This window comes from Tamandua tetradactyla, chromosome 2, assembly GCF_023851605.1.
Source record: "Tamandua tetradactyla isolate mTamTet1 chromosome 2, mTamTet1.pri, whole genome shotgun sequence".
NCBI lineage: Eukaryota > Metazoa > Chordata > Mammalia > Pilosa > Myrmecophagidae > Tamandua > Tamandua tetradactyla.
Genome location: NC_135328.1, coordinates 137,305,472 through 137,328,220, shown reverse-complemented (window position 1 = coordinate 137,328,220; position 22,749 = coordinate 137,305,472). Strand labels below are relative to the sequence as shown.

The 22,749-nt window shown below is 36.8% G+C and overlaps 1 protein-coding gene and 1 long non-coding RNA gene across 5 annotated transcripts in view; one reads left to right on the top strand and one right to left on the bottom strand.

Moving 5' to 3' along the window:
* The window catches only part of LOC143673971 (uncharacterized), a 122,837-nt gene extending 112,573 nt beyond the window's left edge, over positions 1-10,264 (bottom strand). Inside the window, exon 1 of the long non-coding RNA XR_013170792.1 lies at positions 10,026-10,264. This is a non-coding gene — a long non-coding RNA (uncharacterized LOC143673971). The remainder of the gene's footprint in view (positions 1-10,025) is intronic.
* The window catches only part of FBXO28 (F-box protein 28), a 45,823-nt gene continuing 32,626 nt past the window's right edge, over positions 9,553-22,749 (top strand). Inside the window, exons 1-2 of one of the 4 annotated variants that reach the window (XM_077149144.1) lie at positions 9,793-17,254; positions 21,381-21,481. In XM_077149144.1, the coding sequence (XP_077005259.1) occupies positions 21,401-21,481 (81 nt within the window). In that variant the 5' untranslated portion in view covers positions 9,793-17,254; positions 21,381-21,400. Of the gene's footprint in view, positions 21,482-22,749 lie in introns of all 4 variants that reach the window. The other 3 variants (XM_077149145.1, XM_077149142.1, XM_077149143.1) reach the window with 3 other exon arrangements.

Below are 22,749 nucleotides of genomic sequence, written 5' to 3'. Positions count from 1 at the left end.
CCCCGGGGTGAATTCTTTCTGCATCTCCAAAGGCCTGGTCTGAGCTGCAAGTGCTGAGATGAGGTATGCTGAGCTGCTTGGGCTGTGCTACATTGAGCTCTCTCATTTAAGCACCAGCCAATTAAATCAAACATCATTCATTGCAGCAGGCACACCTCTTAGCCGACTGCAGATGTAATGAGCAACAGATGAGATTCACGTACCATAGGCTCATGTCCACAGCAACAGAACTAGGTAACTTCACCTGGCCAAGTTGACACCTGAATCTAACTACCACACTAGTGATCAATGAAAGGGAGTGATAAGTGGTATAGGGAAAAATAGGGGAAACTAAAGCTAAAATATATTAGGTAGATGAAAATACTAGCAATCAATGAGAGGGAGGGGTAAGGGGTATGGTATGTATGAGTTTTTTCCTTTTTTTCTGAATTGATGAAAATGTTCTAAGAAATGATCATGGTGATGAATATACAACTATGTGATGATATTGTGAGTTATCGATTATATACCAAGAATGGAATGATCATATGGTAAGAATGTTCGTGTTTGTATGTTGCTATGTTTAAAAAGTAAAGATAAGAAAATCAAAATTAAAAAAAAGTAAAAAATAAAAATGAATAAATAAAAAGATCCCACCCAGCAATATTTAATGAGGATTAAAAAACATGGCTTTTCTGTGTCACACAACATTTTCTAACCGGCACAGAGGACCCATATCTATTTTCACAGAGAAGACAAGAAGGGTGAATTTGGGGCTCAGAGGCAATAAATCAATTACTAAATAACTGGCTCACTTTGAAAGCATTAAAAACAAAGCCAATCACCTTTGATCTATAGAATTAAAGGCCAAAATTTTGCGTAAACATGCATTCCACTTATCTTCTGGATGTTAACATTGTTTATGCTATTTGCTCTTACTGCTCCTTTTATTTGAAATGTCTTCAATCCTTCTTCACCTTCTAATTAAGGAAGTCCTTGGAAGTTATCTCAATACCATCATCCTTCTGGGTAAGCTGAAAGGTAACCTCCTCTGTGAAGCTTCCCCTGATTCTTCAAGCCAGAATTCATAATTCCTACTTATACGTTCCCACTGTTTCTGTTAACACAACCTCTCTAAAGGCAAGAGGACATGGCTAGGTGAATCACTTTACCAGAAGCCCAGTCTGAGCAATTCAACTTTTCTTTCTGAATATACAACTTTAGGAAGATGCACATGAGGGAATAAGGAAACACATGTCCAATCTGTCAGATCAATAGAATCATTCAATGTATCCATGGAATGATTGATACTGCAGTTAGAGTCACACTCTCTTGGAGTTGGAAAACATTATTTATATATCTTAGTATCTTCTCAGTGCCTTACCCTTTGAGCAACAAAAAAATACTTGCTGAATTGAAAGTTTAGTATGCTACTTTTCTCTGAATTCAAGACTTTAAACTAAAAAGAATGTGTCTAATGATGAATCTCAGAGATTAGACATAACAGGAAACTTCTCATCCAGTTGAAAGGTGGTCCTTTCAAAGGCCCATTGCAAGCCATTGGAACTCCAGAACTTGTTTTTGGTTGAGACATGAGCTTAACCTTCTTTATAAAAATATTACAAATCTGCTAAAACAATAGGAAAAAAATACTGGTTTTAGTTTCCTGGTTTTTTGTTTTGTTTTTACATTGAAACCCACTTTCTATGGAAGTGCAACTAAACAGCTTAAATCGCCCCTTCCCATATCTCATCATAGCCAACACCCCATCCTCCCTATTGTGGTTTGGACCTATATACCCCAGAAAAACATGTTCTCAAACTTAACCCATTCCTGTGTTTGTGAACCCTTGTAAGTAGGACCTTTTGATGAAGTTATTTCAGTTAAGGTGTAGCCTAATGCACTCAGGATGGATCTTAATCCTATAACTGGAATCTTTTATAAGAAGAATGAAACTCAAACAGAGAGAAAGAAATCCACAGAGAAAGCAGCTACAAGCTGAGAGTCAACAGAACCCAGAAGAGAATGAAGAGGCCAGGAGAGGCCACCATGTGCATTACCATATGCAGAGGAGCCCAGGACCAAGTGTCACTGCCATCCAGCCCCGGAATGCTAGTCTTTGAGAAGAATGCATTGCCTTGATGGGGCCTTGATTTGGACTTGCTTTGAACTTGATTTGAACTTAGCCTCAAAACCTTGCCATTAAATTCCCATTGTTTAAGCCAGCCCATTGTACGGTTTTAGTTGAGCAGTCAAGAAAACTAAAACAAACTTTGTGTAGGCTTAAAATTGCTATATACCCCAGAAAAGCTATGTTCTTTGGATCCTGATTCAATATTGTAGGATAGAACTTTTGATTAAGTTGTTTCCATGGAGATGTAACCCACCCAATTGGGGGTGGGATCTTTTGATTAGGTGGTTTCTATGGAGATGTGTCTCCACCCATTCAAGGTGGGTCATTTACTAGAGTCCTTTAAGGGGGAACCATTTTGGAAAAAGCATCAGAGCCCACATAGCCAGAGACCTTTGGAGGTGCAGAAAAAAAAACACTTCCAGGGAAGCTGCTTGAAACCAGAAGCCAAAGGCCAGCAGATGTCAGCCACATGCTTTCCCAGATCAGCCTTTCTTGAGTTAAGGTATCTTTTCCTGGATGCCTTAGTTTGGACATTTTTATGACCATAGAAGCATAAACTTGTAACTTAATAAACCCCCTTTATAAAAGCCAACCCATTTCTGGTATATTACATTTCTGGCAGTATTAACAAACTAAAACACCCACCAAAACATATACCCTGTCCAGGAAGGTAGAAATATAAAGGAAGCCAGGATAATGTATAGTGCCTGCATTAGAGTAAATTGACTTGATTACCTTTAATCCAAGTAATCTAAAATCCTTTCATTGTCTGTTCATCCTCATCTCCACCATGTAAATTCAAAGCAGGAAGGTAATATTATTCTATATTATAAATATGAACCTAGAAACACATAGATATTAAGAAGTATGTATCCATCATGTACTTGAGACCACTCTTTTGCAAAGGTCCTATGGTAATCTGTGGCACAAAACCACATATAGAACCCTGTATCCCTTCTAAAATCCAAATATTTGTTTTAGTTACAAATATTTGTTTTGATTGGAAAACATATCCAAAACAAATATTGATTTTAATCATTGAAACAAAACAACTATTTGTTTTGAAATTCTCTTCATTAAAAAAAATGTGTGGGGAATATAAGGGCACATCTCCAACATATATACAGGGCGATCTGAATGAACCCACAGGCAGGAAATGGCTTAATTGTTCCCTAAATTGTATCCTGTGGCTTAGATAAGAGGTCAGCCTACCTTGGATATTAACTAGTTAACTAGGAAGGCTTTTCACATGCCCACTTCAAACAAAAACAAAACCACAGGTAAGGACTTGATTTACAAAATAGATAAATTAGGGACTGACAACTCACTATTGAAAGGATTTTCTATGGGTTTTCCTTATATCGTGAATTCCCATAATGTATTTAAAGTATGATGCCATTTACAGAAATTTGATTGCAATCCAACTGTTTTAGTTTGCTAGCTGCCGGAATGCAATATACCAGAAATGGAGTGGCCTTTAACAGGGGAATTTAATAAGTTGCTAGTTTACAGTTCTAAGGCTGAGAAAATGTCCCAATTAAAACAAATCTATAGAAATGTCCAATCTAAGGCATCCAGGGAAAGATACCTTGGTTCAAGAAGGCTGATGAAGTTCAGGGTTTCTCTCTCAAGTGAGAAGGCACATGGTGAACAGGGTCAGAGTTTCTCTCTTTGCTGGAAAGGCACACGGTGAACACAGTCAGGGTTTCTTTCTCATCTGGAAAGGCATGTGGCATACCCAGCATCATTTGCTAGCTTTCCCTCCTGGCTTCCCTTCACACAGCTCCCCAGGAGGCGTTTTCCTTCTTCATTTCCAAAGGTTGTTGCCTGATGGGCTGCTTTGTGGCTATGTCGTTCTGCTCTCTCCGAATTTTTTTTTCTCCAAAATGTTTCCTCTTTTATAAGACTCCAGAAACTAATCAAGACTCACCCAAATGGGTGGAACCTAATCCAGCTTCACAACCACTCTTGATTAAATCACATCTCCAGGGAGATTATCTAATTACAGTTTCAAACACACAGTACTGAATAGGGATTAGAAGAAACAGCTGTCTTTACAAAATGGGATTAGGATTAAAACATGGCTTTTCTAGGGTACATACATCTTTTCAAACCAGTACACCAACCTACTAAGAAAGTATTTAGCTTTAATAAAACAAGATAGAAAATGAATTTGATTTAGACCAAACTGTAATAGATTCTATGAAAATATAGCAATATCCTAGGTAGAAAAGTGGAAGTATGATCTATTAGTGGGAATAAAACTAACATATTATTATGCAAACATGTGTCAGAAAATTTAAGCATAAAGTGTATACTGAATGCTAAACAACCCCAGGGTAGAAGAATCTAAAAAATGACTTCAAAGGATTTTGCAACCTGGGACAATAATAGGTAAAATGACCAACTGTTTACATGCCCCGGGAATCGGAAATGGATGCCTATTATGACAAGCTAACCATGACCCCCAATTCATCTCTTTGCTTTAATCTCTTCACTTTAGCTCCACTCCCCTCCCATACACACTTCTCTTAGCCCTCAGTCATGCTCAGCTTTATTCTGCAGTTTTCACATCTACCATGCAACAATTAGATTTCAAAATAGAACTCCAAGAAAAAGGGCATGTTGGAAATATGATAATTAAGAGCAAGAAGTAAGGAATGGAAAACTTAAAAAGTGCTCTGAGCACCTTTAGTTTTGTCATCAGATATTATGAAGGTACAAAGATATGAAAATATTAAGCAACATTTCTTTTGAACTGCAAGACAATACAGGAGAGTCTCATATGCTCTTCACCTAGATTCATTAATTGTTAACATTTTGTCATATTTGCTTTATTATTTTCGTTTTCTATCTATCTGAAATACTTGAGAGTAAATTGAGATATTATCTCCCTTTACTCCTAAATATTTCAACATATAGTTTCTAAGAATAAGGTCATTCTCTTATAAAACCACAAAATAATTATCCAAATAAGGAAATTTAACATTACAAGGTTATTATGTAATATACACTCCAGATCCAAATTTTGCCAATTGTCCCAATAATGTCCTTTATAGCTATTTTTCCTCTAATACAGTGCCAAATCCAGAATTACCCATAGATTTAGTTGTCATGTCTCTTTAGTCTCTTTTATATAGAATATACAAAAAAGCAATAAATTTCCAAGTACATTTTAACAAGTAGTTATAGAACAGACTTTAAAGTTTGGTATGGGTTATAGCTCACAATTTTTCATTTTTTCTTCTAGCTGCTCCAAAGCACTAGAGACAAACAGAAATATCAATATATTCAGCAGTCATACTCGTTTGTTTAATCCTGTCTTCTCTGTTATACTCCTACTTTTCTTTGTTGTAGAATAGAGTTCAGAGTTTGGTATGGGTTACAATTCCACAATTTTAGGTTTTTGTTGCTAGTTGCTCTAAGACACTGACGACTAAAAGAAATATCATTATAATGATTCAGCGCTCATACTCATTTGTTAAACCCGGCCTTCTCTGTATAACTCCACCATTAGCTTTGATCTTTCTCCCACTCTTTAGGGGTATTTGGGTTATGACCATTCTAAATTTTTCATGTTGGAAGGAGCTATTGATCCTATGGCCTAGGGGAATGGAACTAGTTTATGTTCTGGAAAGGCTGGCCCCTTTGCATTTCAAGACTTATTTGGTCCAGGGACCCAACTGGAGGTTGTAGGTTTCTAGAATATTACCCTTGTGCATGGAATTTTTGTAGAATCTTATGGTTTGGTTGGGGTTTGGCAAGTTATGATAGTTAGCAATGTCTAACTGAAGCACGCATAAGAGTGACTTCCAGCATAGCCTCTTGACTCTATTTGAACTCTCTCAGCCATTGATACCTTATTTGTTACACTTATTTTCCCCCTTTTGATCAGGATGGCATTGTTGCCAGGCTCATCCCTAGGAGTGATCTCCCATGCCACCAGGCCTGGGAGATGGCTGTCAGGTCCCACATGGGAGGCAATGGTTTCACTTGTAGAGTTTGGCTTACAGAGAGACAGGCCACATCTGAGCAACAAAAGAGGTCCTCCAGAGGTGACTCTTAAGCATAGCTATAGGTAGGACTAAGCTTCTCTGGTACATACATAAGCCTTACAAGAGCAAGCCTCAAGATCATGGGCTTATCCTATTGATTTGTGCATCCCTAGAGTTTGGCACAGTATCAGGGGTTTCTCCAGTGGTAAAGTTCAATAGTTTCATAATTTTTCTCCCATCCCTCAAGGGATTTTGCAATATTTTTTTATTATCTGCTTAATATACTCTGGGATGTATCCAGACATTACATTAAGCAATCAAAAATTAAAGGCCCTCATTCTTATTCTGGGCTCCATGTTTGGATTGTTTAAATGATCTATCCAGACAGATTGAGTTAGATTATGTGCTATAGAAAATTTAGATTCTGGACTCTTTAGTCTGTTTTATAATTTCAATAGTCTGAAATTATCTGAAATCCAGATAATTTCATTATCTCTTATGGCATTATTTTTGGAGAATATAGGCCAGTAATCTGGATTTGTCAACCTCAATTACAGGTTATGCATTTTGCAGGAACACTGCATAATGTTGTATCCTTTTCAGAGTATCATATTGGGAGACACTCATGAAGGATCTTTGCATAATTTGTAAGGTTAACTTTGATCATTTGGTTATTGTGGTGTCCATCAAATTTTATTGTAAACTTATTCCTTCCTATTTGGAATTACATAATATGTAATTTGTAAGGAATCATTTTGAGACTATGTAACTATATTTCTGATCACTCCTTCTAGTTTTAGCATCTGTTTTAGTTTGTTAATGCTGCTAGAAATGCAATATACGAGAAATGGTTTGGCTTTTATAAAGGGAATTTATTAAGTTACAAGTTTACAGTTCTAAGGCCATAAAAATGTCCAAATAAGGCAGCCAGCAAAAGATACCCTAACTCAAGAAAGGCGGATGGTGTCCTAACACCTCTGTCAGCTAGGAAGGCATGTGACTAGGTCTTCTGGTCCTTTGGTTTCTTGTTTCAAACAGCTTCCCTGGGGCATTTTCTTTCTGCATTTCTTAACATTTCTGTCTGTGTCGGCTCTAAGGTTTTTTTTTTTTTTTCTTTCAAAAAAACATTTTCTAAAATGGTTCCCTCTTAAAGGACTGTAGCAAGCAGATTAGAACCCACCTTGAATGGGCAGAGATGCATCTCTATGGAAACCACTTAATCAAAAGATCCCAACCCCAACTGGGTGGGTCACATCTTCATGGAAACAACCTAATCAAAAGGTCCTACCCTAGACAATAGGTCTGGCCCCCACAAGATTGGACCTGGAAAAAGAACATGGCTTTTTGGGGGTACACAACAGCCTAAAACTACCACAGCATCTTTTGATGATTCTTGCCTAAATCAATTATTATTTTTTTTAACCTTTGCTCATTCTGTTCTACATACATAATCAGTAATTCACAATATCATCACATAGTTGCATATTCATCATCATGATCATTTCTTGGAACATTTGCATCAAGTCAGAAAAAGAAATGAAAAGACAACGGAAAAATAAAACAAAAACAGAAAAAAAATTATACATACCATACCCCTTAATCCTCCTTTTCATTGATAACTAGCATTTCAAACTAAATTTATTTTAACATTTGTTCCCCCTATTATTTCTTTTTATTCCATATGTTCTACTCGTCTGTTGACAAGGTAGATAAAAGGAGCATCAGACACAAGGTTTTCACAATCACACAGTCATATTGTGAAAGCTATATCATTATACGATCATCATCAAGAAACATGGCTACTGGAACACAGCTCTACATTTTCAGGCAGTTCCCTCCAGCCTCTCTATTACATCTTGGATAACAAGATGATATCTACTTAACGCGTAAGAAAAACCTCCAGGATAACCTTTCGACTCTGTTCGGAATCTCTTAAATCAATTATTTTTTAATTGAGATAGTCACTGTTCTAGTTTGCTAGCTGTGGGAATGCAATATACCAGAAACGGAATGGCTTTTGAAAAGGGAATTTAATAAGTTGATAGTTTACAGTTCTAAGGCTGAGAAAATGTCCCAATTAAACAAATCCATAGGAATCCCAATCACAGGCATTCAGTAAAATATACCTTGATTCAAGAAGGCTGATGAAGTTCAGGGTTTCTCTCTCAGGTGGAAAGGCACACGGCAAACACGGTCAGGGTTCCTCTATCATCTGGAAAGGCACGTGGTGGGCAAGGCGTCATCTGCTAGTTTTCTCTCCTGGCTTCCTGTTTCATGAAGCTCCCGGGGAGGCATTTTTCTACTTCATCTCCAAAGGTCACTTTATGGGCTCTCTGCTTCTCGTGGTTATGTCATTCTTCTCTGCTCTCTGAATCTCTTATTCGCCAAAATTTTTCCTCTTTCATAGGACTTCAGAAACTAATAAGGACCCACCCAAATGGGTGGAGACACATCTCCCCTAATCCAGTTTAACAATCACTCTTGATTGGGATACATCTCCAGTGAGATGATCTAATTACATACAGATTGAATAAGGATTACTTATTCAAGGATTACTCTGCCTCCACGAAATGGGATTTTGATTAAAACATGGCTTTTCTAGGGTACATATATCCTTTCAAACCAGCACAGTCACATACTATAAAATTCACTATTTCTAGTATGTTCCATGGTTTTTAGCACAAGTCAGTGGTTTCTAGCACGTTCAGTGATTTTTAGTATATTTGCAAGATTGCGCACCCATCACCACTATCTAATTACAGAACATTTTCATCACCCCCAAAAGAAATCCCTTACCAGTCAGCAGTCATTCTTCATCCCCCCTACCCCCAGCCCCTGGCAACCAATAATCATTTCTGTCTCTGTAGATTTAACTATTCTGGACAATCATATAAATGAAATCGGGCCACAGTGACTCAGCAGGTAAGAATGCTTGCCTGCCATGCCCGAGGACCCGGGTTCGATTCCTGGTGCCTGCCCATGTAAAAAAATATATATATTTAAATGAAAACACACTATACCGTATGGCCTTTTATGATTGGCTTTTTTCACTTAGTATGTTTCCAAGGTTCATACATGTTGTAGCATTTATCAGTACTTCCTTTTTATTTACCTACATCAGCTATTACTGTGATTCTTGAAACAGTGATATTTCTAATACATTATTCCTTCTACACTTATTAGGTAACATTATTTTTATCATCCTTTATCAGGAAGCGCTTAAAGAAAACTAAACAGGTGAAGTTAATTGCAATAGGGCGCGTCACTTTGTTCTCAAGTAGTTTCCGATCTTAGATTTAAAAGGGCTACAAGGATCACCTTTCCAGAGGTTTGCTTGAGCATCCCTCTCTTCCACTTGAACTGTTTGTATCTTTCTCCTGCCAGTCATTTGCAGGCCCTCCCCCCGGTGCCCCTCCCAGAGAGCCGCAAGAGGAGGAGGCGGAAGTGACGCAGCGGAAGCGTCCCTGTTCCCCTTGCAGTGGGGGGAAGGAATCAAACCCCCAAGATGGCGGCGGCGTCGGAGGAGCGAATGGCCGAGGACGGAGGCAGCGGCCACGGCGACGGCTGCTCCTCTTCGGCCGCCGGCTCTGCTCAGCGACAGCCCCCCCCACCCCCCCCACAGCCCCCGCAGCCGGTGTCCCAGGTGCCCCCAGCCCCGGCCCTGGCTCCGGACCAGCTGCCTCAAAACAACACGCTGGTAGCGCTGCCCATCGTAGCCATCGAGAACATCCTCAGCTTTATGTCCTACGATGAAATTAGCCAGCTCCGCCTGGTGAGGCCCGCACCTGCGGGAACCCCCGCCGCGATTTCCCCCGCTCTGAAGTCTGGGGTGGGGAGGAGAGTGGAGCGCGTTCCCCGGGGAGGGAGTCTCCCGCCAGCCCCAGCCTGCGCCCGAGCACGAAGCGCGCCCTTCTTACCCCAAACTCTTCTTCCGTGTTGGCCCGCGGAAACGGGCTTGATCCCCATTCCTCCCTTCCTTTCGGAGCTCGGAGCGACGACCTGAGGGCCCTTCGCCTTGGGAGGCTCGGTGCACCCCTTCCGGAAGCCGGGCCGCGGGCGGGGAGATGGCAGGAGTTAGAATTTCCACGTTCCGCGCGGTCTGAGCGTGCAAACCCAAGGGGTCCCCTCGCCCGCCTTTTGTATCCTACCTCTCCAGCTCCCGGCCGGGGTTTGAAGGAGAGCCCAGGGAAGTGGGGAACTTATCCCAGCCAAGGTTGGTGTGTCTTGCGAGAATAGCGTGTCGTTTCCCTCACCCACCCAGGTTTCCTTGTTGGAGAGGATAAAGTGGGGTTGACCAACTCCCCCCAGTTGTAGGTGGATGTTCTGAGGAATTTGAATGCCTTTTCATATAGTCTTAAACCCAGGTGCCCTAGTGAGCCGATAAAGTAGAGCCCTCAGACTCTTCCCCTGCGCCCTGACACTCTATCCGTAGTGAGACAACTTGCCTCTGGACCGGGTTTTTGTGTGGGTTTTTTTTTTTCCGTCTCTAGCAGTTCAATTTTATAACTAGTGGTTTACGTTCACCCTTCAGCTTTAGGAGAGGTTTTATCCATAAAATCTTGTTAGTTCAGTGCGTGATTTTTATAAGTAATGCATTTGCTACTGGGATTGTACTTCAGTACAGATATTGGGCGAATGTCTTAGTTTAGTCCGATATTTTGCTTGCTTTCGGTGATTTTATTTTCCTTAAGCGGTTAAAGAAATTGAAGAAGGTGGACATTTTGAAGCGATTGCAAACCGCTTCTGTGTAGAAGCTAAATCCTATGGTCGAGGTTGTTTCCAAGAGGACAAAGACATATTTCTGAGTGTGCTGTGTAGCATCTTCTTATTAATATAACATACTTTAGACTGACACCTCCAGTTTAAATTGATTATAATTGCATTTTTAAAGGAAATAGTGCTTGTTTTTTAAAGAAAGCTTATAAATAATCATTCAAATTTGTGGTCAATTTTTTTCTAGTCAACACAGCAGTTTAACCCTGGCAGTCTTCATGATGGGAAATTTTTCAATTGCAAAGGGGTATTTCAAAATTGATGGTCCCTGAATTTCCAAAACATACTAGAATTTCATGTAGAATTTTAAATATTCCTTTAGACTTTTCCAAGTAATGGTTTTCATCAAGATTCATACTATATATTAATGGTGTCTGGAAATTAGGCATAATATTTTATTGGATTGTGCCATTTAGCCAGACAGTGGCTTGTAAACTTGGAGTGTTCACAGTTCTGTTTTTAAAGTGTTGAGAAAAACTGTAGTTGACTGACTTGTGAGCCATTTTACTTTTTTAAAAATTAAGAACAATTTTAAAGGGGCAAAACTAGTCTACCCTAGGGACATAATTTATTAATGGCATTTCTTCCAAGTGAAATGGTCAGCTACAGTCTTAGTTTTTAAGCAATTATCTGTTCTAGCTTTTAAGAATATGGATTTTTAATTTCAAACGTAAAGATTTTTAATGAATTCCTTTCTTATGCACCCACCCCCACCCCCAGGAAAATCTCTTCAGCTGGTTTTACTTCTGCAAAGATGGCTATTCATTTTTCATCTGCTTTAGTAATGGGGATCTGTTCTCTTATTATACTTTCTTAAGGTTAATGAATAATTTTTAAATAGCTTGATTTATCTTTTTATAGGGATTTGAAAATGTCTTTGGTTTTAAATTCATTGGTTTGATGTCAGAAAGTACAATGCAGGTAACATACATGTAAAAAAGATGTTCTTTCTTGCCACTAGATGTCAGCATTAATTTAATTATCCTCTTTAACGAAATTGGCAGTGGTGAGAAGGTGCCTCCTTTACATGTCTTCAATTTAAGTGGTCATTTATACCTCAAGAATTGTCATTAAAACAAGGACCTTTAATATGTATGCTGGTATCTGTTACATAAATTAGTTTCTTTATTCTAAATGGTTTTTTGCTTGTGGAATTAAGGCTGGATATGCTTGGAAATGATACTGAGAACAGAATTAGTTTCCATAAAGTAAATATCAGTTGTTGGGTGACTGACAAAGTAGGTTATATATTGTCCAGGTGTCGGGGTTTTTTTTTTCCTCCTCTCCAATTTACTTGCTTTATTATGACCTTAATCGTAACTATTTTTAGCACTCAAATTATTTTAGTACACAAATCCACGTACTTATTACTTGGCATTTCCTTTTAAAGAGTTGCTTGCTATAAGTTGATATTGCAAAAATAAGTTCTTACATTATTTGTGCAGTTTAATTGTTGATAGTCTTTGCTTCCTGTTACCATGAATAATTGAAATTTGACTCTTCCAGCCCACTGATTTCCAAGGACTGTCCAAGTTCTTTATTAAATTGGATTTTTTTTCTTTTTTTTAACATTGACTATTGTCTAAAAATCTACCCAGAACCTGGAAATCCTGGTTAATGCAGAAATAGTTCTTTAACTGCTTAACTCTACCAATGTATTTAAAATAAATTTGCTGAACACAACTTTTGAAATAACAAATCATGTACTTTGAGTTGTTTTGCCAGTAGAACAGACAAATTTATGCTGATTCAGCAATAGTCTGTCACCTGGGCCCACTTGACAGGTTTGTGACAGACTTTGAAACAGGTGGCAAAGAAACAGATTAAGCTAACTTTGAACCTGTAACTTTGACTCTTTAATATCGTGTTCTTCCCCCTGAAAAATAAGGCTTTTTTTTTTTAAACTTTTGATCATTCCATTCTACATATATAATCAGTAGTTCACAATATCATCACATAGCTGCATATTCATCATGATCATTACTTGGAGCATTTGCATCTATTCAGAAAGAGAAATAAAAAGAAAACAGAAAAAAATTCATATATACCATACCCCTTACCCCTCCCTTTCATTGATCACTAGCATTTCAAACTAAATTTATTTTAACATTTGTTCCCCCTGTTATTTATTTTATTCATATGTTCTGTTTGTCTGTTGACAAGGTAGATAAAAGGAGAATCAAACACAAGGGTTGCACAATCACACAGTCACATTGTGAAAGCTATATCATTATACAATCATCATCAAGAAACATGGCTACTGGAACACAGCTCTACATTTTCAGGCAGTTCCCTCCAGCCTCTCCATTACATCTTGGATAACAAGGTGATATCTACTTAATGCATAAGAATAGCCTCCAAGATAACCACTCGGCTCTGTTTGGAATCTCTCGGCCATTGACACTTTGTCTCATTTCACTCTTCCCCCTTTTGGAATCTCTCGGCCATTGACACTTTGTCTCATTTCACTCTTCCCCCTTTTGGTTGAAAAGGTTTTCTCAATCCCTTGATGCTGGGTCTCAGCTCATTCTAGAGTTTTTCTCAATCCCTTGATGCTGAACCTCAGCTCATTCTGGGATTTCTGACCCACGTTGCCAGGAAGATCCATACCCCTGGTAGTCATGTCCCACGTAGACAGGGGGAGGGTGGTGAGTCTGCTTGCTGTGTTGGCTGGAGAGAGAGGCCACCTCTGAGCAACAAAAGAGGTTCTCTTGGGGGTGACTCTTAGGCCTAATTTTAAGTAGGCTTGACCTATCCTTTGTGGGGTTGAGTTTCATATGAACAAACCCCAAGAATGGGGGCTCAGCCTATAGCTTTGGTTGTCCACACTGCTTGTGCGAATATCAAGAATTCAACTTGGGGAAGTTGAATTTTCCCCTTCTCACCATTCCCCGAAGGGGACTTTGCAGATACTTTTTTATTTACTGTTCAAATCACTCTGGCATTTATAGGGGCATGACTCTGGACAAACCAACAAAATCTCATATCCTACTCAAGGTTCCATGTACTTACGGTGTTCAATGAAGCTGTCTACATAAGTTATATTAGGAAATGCACTAGTCAGAATATAAATTTTGTATTAAATAAACATTTTTTGCTTTAGTCTCACACATAAGTTGAAATTTTAAAATATTAATTATCATCTGTTTTCAGCACCCTACGGTAATGACATTCCTTTGTTCTTCCTCATGTAAAAACATTTTTTAAATTTGTACCTTTAGTCACTATCATTATATACTCTAGGCATTCCTAAATTATACCATCTCAGTTTTTATTGTCTATCTTTCTTTCTGATTTCAAAATAAGGCTTTTGAAAAGAAATTTTCTCAAATTGTTTTCTGCTATGGTTCCAATGGAATTTAATGGAAACTTACTACTTGTTCAGGACATGAATTTGGGTAAGGACTAAATTCTGAATTCTTGCTTATTACCTAGAATGAAATTTTCTAGGTGGTAATAAAATGTGTAAATACATGCTTTTGTCTCAAGATATTGCTCTAGAACATTCAAACCTGTTAGACTTGTTAGCTGTTTATAATTCTTGTACATATTTTCTTCAAATTGAATTAGAAAATTTCACTTATGGAAAGAGTTGATATGTAGGAAGTAGAAAGGAAGATAATGAATGAACCATTACTTTTTTTTTTAAGTATGCAAGCTGTCTTCCTCCTATCTTATGCGCTGTATCAGTGGTTCTCAAATTTTTTGTCTTGGGATTCATTTACACATTATTGAGAACCCTAAGATCTTATCTTAGAAACTTTTAGAAGACATAAGAATGCACAGCATTTTCCATTAGCTGTCAGAGAAATAATATTCTCACATGAAGTGTTGTCTCTGGAAAACTCCACTGTATACTTATAGGAGAATGAGTGGAAAAGGCAAATTATATTTTAGTATTATGAAACAGTCTGGCCTTGCACAACCTCCAAAAAGATCTTGGAAATCCCATACATCCCCATAACCCACTTTGAAGACCATAGCTGTTCTGTATTGCTGATTTTCATTTTTTTTTTTTTCCGTTTTTGGTTCTTTTCAATTTATTTTTTTCCATTAGGCATTTATATTTTTCATTAGGCGTTCTATTTTATTAACAGGAACTTAAGTCTGGGATAATTATCTTTGGGATAAATCATTTTTTCCTGCTAATTCTGTTTTCACAAAGTGGAAGGGTTCAATTAATAACCCTGTCTACAATGTCATCATCAAAACAGTACACACCTTCGTTGAGCATATTTACAAAGCACCAGGATAACAGATACAAAAGTAGTAAATATTAGAGTGTCGAGGTTAATCAGAGAAGGCATCCTGAAGATAATGAGTTTTTATCTAGTTAATAAAGGTGGAAGAACATTTCTCGCAGAAAGAATAATACTGAGTAATAAAGTAATTTGAGACAGATGACTTAGAGGGATTAAGATGACTGGATTTGGATGTATGAAGTTTTAAATGTCCTAGCTTAATGGTCATTCTCCCCTCTACCCCCCAAATTTTTATTTCACAGGTAAGTCAAATTTAAGAAACCCTTTTTTAGAATCTCCAGATTTGACAATTTACTTGAGGGGAGCAAACAAGGACATTTACAAAACAAAACAATAACCTCCACTTTTATCGTTGTCAGTTCTTAAGAAACTTGCCTGTATACCCTGTGCATTCTGAGTAGTGTAGATATAGTTAAAACATACTATATTAAAAGAATGATGTATACATATAAATTCGATTTTATGATTTTTGAAACTAGGAACAAAAGATAACTCTTGATAGAGGTTTCTGCGTCTACTTACTTCTAGCATCCTGCACTTAAGATTGATTGAAATAAACATCAAGCTGCTTAGTTTCCCAGACATCTTAGGGCTGTTCTCCAAACATATGCTTTTTCCTCTGCCTGTGTGTTTCTCTCTCCTAGAAAATATCAGTGCCTTCAAGATACCCCTCAAGTGTTACTACCTCAGTAAAGCCTTTTCTGTCTTTTCTCTGAACTTGATCAGGTAGTGTGTCTAAGATCTCAGTGCATCGTTATTGCACTTACATCTAACATTGAAATTATCATTGGAAAAACCTGTTTTCCTACTACATTTTAAGCTCTTCAGGATTGAGGATATATTCTTTCATTATGAATCCTCAAGGCTTTCCAGTCTTACTTGTATCATAGAGAGTTAGTATTTGTTAAACAAATGGCATAGTTCTTAAAACATTTCACTGCTGGGAATAAACAATAGAAAGTATGTCATTGTGAAATAATTTAATTTATAACTTATACAGAATTTTTCTGTATAAATTAGTAATGCTGAAAATTCAGTTACTTAATATTTACCTTTCAAAAGGAGATTAGAAAATAAGAGTTTTTAAAGATTTTAGTTTCACTCTAAAATCTCTTAACTACCTTTACAAGACTATTTTAAGAAGATAAATAAAGTAAACTTATGAGAATAAAAACTTGTGAAGTGATCTGAAGTTAGTATATAATTAAGAATAAGACATTTACAATAGCATTTCAATGTCCCTTTATTATACCACTCAGTTCCTATATTCATGAGGAAAGTAATGGTACAGATAATCAAAACCCTGAGAATAATCAGAAAGGCTTTTTTATTTGGCTTTTCAGGTGTATCATAGGAATTTGGGGACAAACATGTCCTAATTTTTTGCTCAGGCTAATATTAAAAAGAATTCACATTTTTCTTTCCAAGTGAATATATAGGAAAGGGTACCCAGAGAAAGCTGGATTGTAAATTTGTTGTAATTATCCCTGCAGATATAATTGAGAGTCAGCTGTATAGCAGTAAAAGTGATTTTTGGCAATAAATACCAGATATGTTTTAATAAAGGATGAAGATATTATGAAAGCAGTGGTGTGCTGGTTTGAAAGGATGTGTGTACCCTAGAAAACCCATGTTTTAATCCTAATCCCATTTTGTAAAGGCAGCCATTTCTTCTAATCCCTCTTCAGTATTGCATGTTTGAAACTGTAATTAGATCCTCTCCCTGGAGATCTGATTTAATCAAGAGTCGTTGTTGCGCTGGTTTAGCTGGAGGCATGTCTCCACCCATTTGGGTGGGTCTTGATTAGTTTCTGAAGTCCTATAAAAGAGGAAACATTTTGGAGAATGAGATTCAGATTCAGAGAGAGCAGAGCAGAGCAGCATAGCCATGAGAAGAACAGAACACCACCAGCCAGCAGCCTTTGGAGATGAAGAAGGAACGTGCCTCCCAGGGAGCTTCATGAAACAGGAAGCCAGGAGAAGAAGCTAGCAGATGACGCCATGCTTACCCTGTGCCTTTCCAGATGAGAGAGAAACTCTGACTATGTTCGCTATGTGCCCTTCCACTTTGAGAAAGAAACCGTGAACTTCATCGGTCTTCTTGAACCAAGGTATCTTTCCCTGATGCCTTAGATTGGACATTTCTTTAGACTGGTTTTAATTGGGACATTTTCTCGGCCTAGCTGTAAACTAGCAACTGATTACATTTCTCTTTTTAAAAGCCATTCTGTCTTTGGTATATTGCATTCAGGCAGCTAGCAAACTAGAAAAGGTGGCAAATTGTGTCCATATTTTTATAGGTGAGGAAAACGAAGATATGTTCACTGAAAAGGCAAAAAAGGGCAAGAGAAAAGCCAAAATGGTGTGACTCATTCATTGTTCATTTTTTAAAATGATTTTATTACCAGTTATTAACATTTTCCCACATTTGCTTTCTCTTTCACTCTGCGCTTATTCAGTCTTTCACACATATTTTACTGAACAATTTGAAAATTAGTTGGGAATATGATATTTAATCCTGAAATACTTCTTTTGTTTATCCACAATATTACTTATAAGAGATTTAACTTTGCAACGCACTGTATCCAGATTTCCCACTTGTCCCAAAACATCCTTTAGAGCTTTACGTTTGATCTAATAAAGGATCAAAAACTGCATTGGTTCTCTATTTTAAAAATTTTGTAACATATATAACATAAAATTTGCCATTTTAATTATTTTTAAGTATACAATTCATTGGCATTAATTACATTCACAGTGTTGTGTACCATCACTGTTACCTATACTATTTTCCAATTTTTTTTCATCATCTCACACAGAAACTCTGTTTCCATTAAGCAGTGTTTCCTATTCCCACTTCTCCCCAGCTCCTGGTACCTCTAATCTACTTTCATTCTCTATAATTTGTGTATTCTAGATGTTTCATATAAGTGAAGTCGTACAATATTTGTCCTTTTGTGTCTTCATTTATTTCACTGAGCATAATGTTTTCAAGGTTCTTCTACCTTGTAGCATTTATGAGAACTTCATTTCTATTTATGACTGAACAGTAATCCATTGTATGGATATCCCACATTTTGTTTATCCATTCATCTGTTGATGAATACTTGGGTTGCTTCCACCTTTTGACTATTGTGAATAATGCTGCCATGAACATTGGTTTGCAAGTATCTGTTTTGAGTTCCTGATTTCAATTATTTTGAGTATATACCTGGAAGTGAAATTGCCAGATTATATGATAATTCTATGTTTGACTTTTTGAAGAACTGCCAAACTGTCTTCCACAGTGGCTGTACCAGTTTACATTCCTTACCAGCAGTGTATGAGAGTTTGAATTTCTCTATATACTTGCCAGCATTCTTATTTTCCGTTTTTAAAAATAGCCATCTTAGTATGTAGTAACTCATTTCCCTAATAGCTTGTTGTGTTGAGAATCTATTCATGTGCTTGTTGGCCTTTTGTGTATCTTGAGAAATATTTATTCAAGTCCTTTGCCCATTTTTAAAATGAGTGGTTTGTCTTTTTGTTGTTGAGTTGTAGGTATTCTTTATATATTCTGGATATTAAACCCTTATCAGATAGATGTGTGATTTGCAACTGTTTTCTCCCTTTCTGTAGGTTGTCTTTACACTTCCTTGATAATGTCCTTGATGTACAAACATTTTTAATTTTGTTGTCCTGTTTATTTTTTTTGTTGGTCATGCTTTTGTCATATTTAAGAAGAGCTTCTTGGAAATCCAAGGTTCTAAAGCTTTTCCCCTGTTTTCTTCTATTAGTTTTATAGAGTTAGCTCTTAAATTTAGATCTTCGATCCATTTTGAGTTAATTTTTTTATGTGGTGTAAGGTAAGGATCCAACATCATTCTTTTGTACGTGGCTATTGATTTTCTTAGTGTCATTTATCAAAGAAACTGTTCTTTCCCCGAGGATGCACTTGGCCTTATGTTGAAAATCACTCGACCATAGATATCCCTTTTGTTTTTATGGTGCATATTTTTCCTATTCTTTCAATGCACTGACAGTTTTTTGCAGTCACTATCATTGTGTATTAGGCTCCAGGATTTTATTTTGCTGTCTTAGGTAAATTGCTAAATTGTTAGGATTATTGTTTTAATAACCAGGTAAACAAACTTTCTTCTCTTTAGAAGCTTTGGTGCTTCATATTAGTTACTAAGTTGGATTTTAAATTTGGGTCCCAGTGGAGGTCAGGTGTGACACAGTGGGTAACAGACCATATGCATGTGAAAAGATGGTTTGCTACTCCTGGGTCCTAGAGAGTGAAAGGGGTGCCATGAGGGGTCTACAGGAATCTGATGTCTCGTGTAGCTCAACCAGCGGGTGGGGAGCATACAAATAGAGTGAGAGGGACCTTTGGACATGTGCCTTTATTGTGGTTGAGGAGTAAAAGTTAGTAGAATCAAGGATTGGCTAATTTAAAGCAAACAGATGCACACAAGAAGAGAAAGGGACTTGGGCATCTGAAGGCAATGAAGGTGGTTAGCTTATCATTGGGGCCATTTGTGGGTTTTGTATGTTATGGCCACAGATGTGATTTTCAGCTCTGGGAATTCCAGGCCCCATGGATGGAAAATTGTTTATTAACTAGTATTGAGACAGGTAGCTTAGCCAAAGTAAGATGGATCCCGAGGTAGCACACATAAAAAATTGAAAGTTATGACGCTTGGGAAATTATTAAAATACCTCTAGATTTAGAGCTGCAGTTTTGGATGAGATCATTTTGCATTCCGAGTTAGTGTACATTGTCAGCAATTATCATTAAACTGTTTGCCTTGGAAAAAATCAGTACATTTCTGTTTTTTCCAGAGGTCACTTTGCTTCTTTTTTAATTCTCAATAAAAAATGTATGATCTTTTCTATCTTTTTTTTGGTATGCTGCTTGGTAGGGCCACATTTCGTTATTTTTCCATGTGGGTATCCCATTATTGCAGCACCATTTGTTGAATATTTGTTTGTTTGTTGCCTGTTTGTTTTGGGGGTGTGGAGTGCGTGGGCTGGGAATTGAACCCGGGTCTCCCACATGGCAGGCGAGGAATCTACCATTGAACTACCCTTGTACTGCTTTTTTTGGTTTTTTTTTAATCTTTCGCTTCTTCTTTTGGGATTTCTTTACAGTGATTTCACCACGCTTCATATAAAATTTCCAGAACCATACATTTAGACCTGATACTGTAGTTGCTTATAGAAAATGACCAATCACCTGTCCCCAAACCAGACTTAAAAAAAAAAGATAGGTGGTCTTTTTACAGTAATTTCTTGTTGCTACTTGGTTCACCCTGCTAAAAACATGGGAATGCTTACTCTAAGCTTTGTCACATCTCTATCTTCAGTAATAGTTTACTAATGGTTTTGTTCCATCCAAACTTTGTGACTTTGCATGTACCATCACCTCTAATTTAGCAGTCCTTCCTTCAGAACTTAATTCAAATCTTGTGTAATGTGAAGTCTTTCTTGGCTGATGTTAACTGATTATTTATAGTCTTATCACCTAGCTAGTACTCAAATATTCAGTTGAGTTTCTAGATGATTAAACAGTATCTAAATCTTAACAGTTAACTAGACTCAGAGCAGCAAAATTCAAGCATAATAAAATAATTTAGACAGTACTTTAGAACTTAATTACAGTAGTATGTGACCTTAATTTTTTTCCCTTTGTAAATACATTACTGCAAAAAAAAATTTCCGTTTTTTTTTTTTTGTCTCAGAATTTATCAACAAAATTGTAGACAAAGACAAAAGTGTCTTTCTATAAGGATGTATTAGAGGGTTCATCGGTGTTAATTTTTAATCAGCTATGTATACCTCTAAATGATTTAAAGCATTAAATAGTTTTAACAGCAAAAGTAGTTTTTAATAACACCTATTTTTCCCCCAGAAGCAAGCATATTCAAATCTTTTAACTATTTTTTCTTCTACTTGATATTATCTTTTGTTTTTCTACCATGACAGATGAGAATTTAGCCCTCTTATGCTCTATTCCCTTTAATCACGCAAAAATAGACACATACTCCTTCCTCCAATTACACAATGGAAGTTTATTTCTTCTCTCATGAAGTTCAATACAGGTGTTTAGCAGTGTGGTTATTCAGGATTTGGGCACTAGTTTATCAAAGTGTGGTCTAAGAATGCTGGGGAAGGGGTGAGTGATCTCAGAACATGAGACTAAAAGAAATTACAATACTGCGATGTTATTTGCCTTTTTTTATTCTCATTCTACAGTGGAGTTTTCTAGAGGCGAAATGACATGTGACAGTGTCACCACACTGATAGCTAATGGCATATTTGCTTGTGTGTTCGTGTGTTTTCTAGAATTTTCTAAGGTAAGAGTACTTCAGCATATAGAATGCAGAGGCAGATATGCAAATTCTTCTTTTAAACCCCACATCAAAGAGATTTGCAAAAATGTAAAATACTAGAACTCTCTAAATATTTTGTTTGGGAAGTGTTACTTTTCACTATAAAAAGTTTTTTATGTTAATATGTGTTGGGTTTTCTCAAGGTTAGTTTTTGCAGTGGACACCAAAAATGTCAATGACTGATTTAGAAATAGTTCCCACCACATTTTAAAATATCACTTGTTAGAAACTCTTTGTATTAGCACTTAAGATTTTTTATATTTTCATTTATTTTGAAATTGAAAACATTTCATTTTTACCTTTAATTTGGCATGCTTTGATTTGGGAAGTATCTGGTATTTAATATTAGAATACTTACATCTTCATTAGCTTCAACCCAGGTTCCACAATTTTTAACCCTATATTCTCCAGAGAAAACAAATTTATATCAAGAGTTTCATCAAGATTTCATTTTAACAGATACTTGGCAAGCATTTGTGCGTGGGTGCTGTGAAGGAGAAAAGCATAAGACAATCTCTGCCTAATTGACTCAGCCTTGGTGTAGATTTATCTTTATGTCTTATACTTTCAGTATCACATATCTATACCGTGAGAGTTGATGTTCAGGTTGATGACTTTGAGTCATTACAGAATTCTCAGGCATCAAGTTAATTTAAAAAAAAAAAAAAAAACTTGTGCAGTAGATTTAACTAAGACAAATATGCTGGAATAGCTCAGAAATATAATAATTAAGCATATGGAATAAAGTTTTCAATTTAGTACTAAATCAGAAATTTTATTTAATATTTTTATATGGCTTTTTAGTTTAACAAGTGATTTAATCCTGTTGATATCTCTGCAAGTTACATATAATCTCCATTTTACAGATAACCAACTGAGTCTTCCAAATAGTAACTGAACTTGCTCAACAATACATATAGGTTAGACTCGAATTAAGTGTTCTAACTTCTGATCCTATACATTTATTGTATAAAAACTCCATATTCTTTAAGGTTTCAAAGTAGTTTAAATTCTGCTATACATTGAGATATTTTGGAAGTTGTAACAGCATATAACATAGGGCATTGGCATTGCGAACTCTTCATGATTAATCCAAATCACTAGAAGAAATAAATAAGATTCTTATTCGGATTATTAGGAGCTTGGCCTCATTTTAATATACATTTTTGGCTAAAAGGGAATTTTTCCTCTTTCAGAGCATTAAGAACCTTCAGATACTTTGTTTTCTTGAT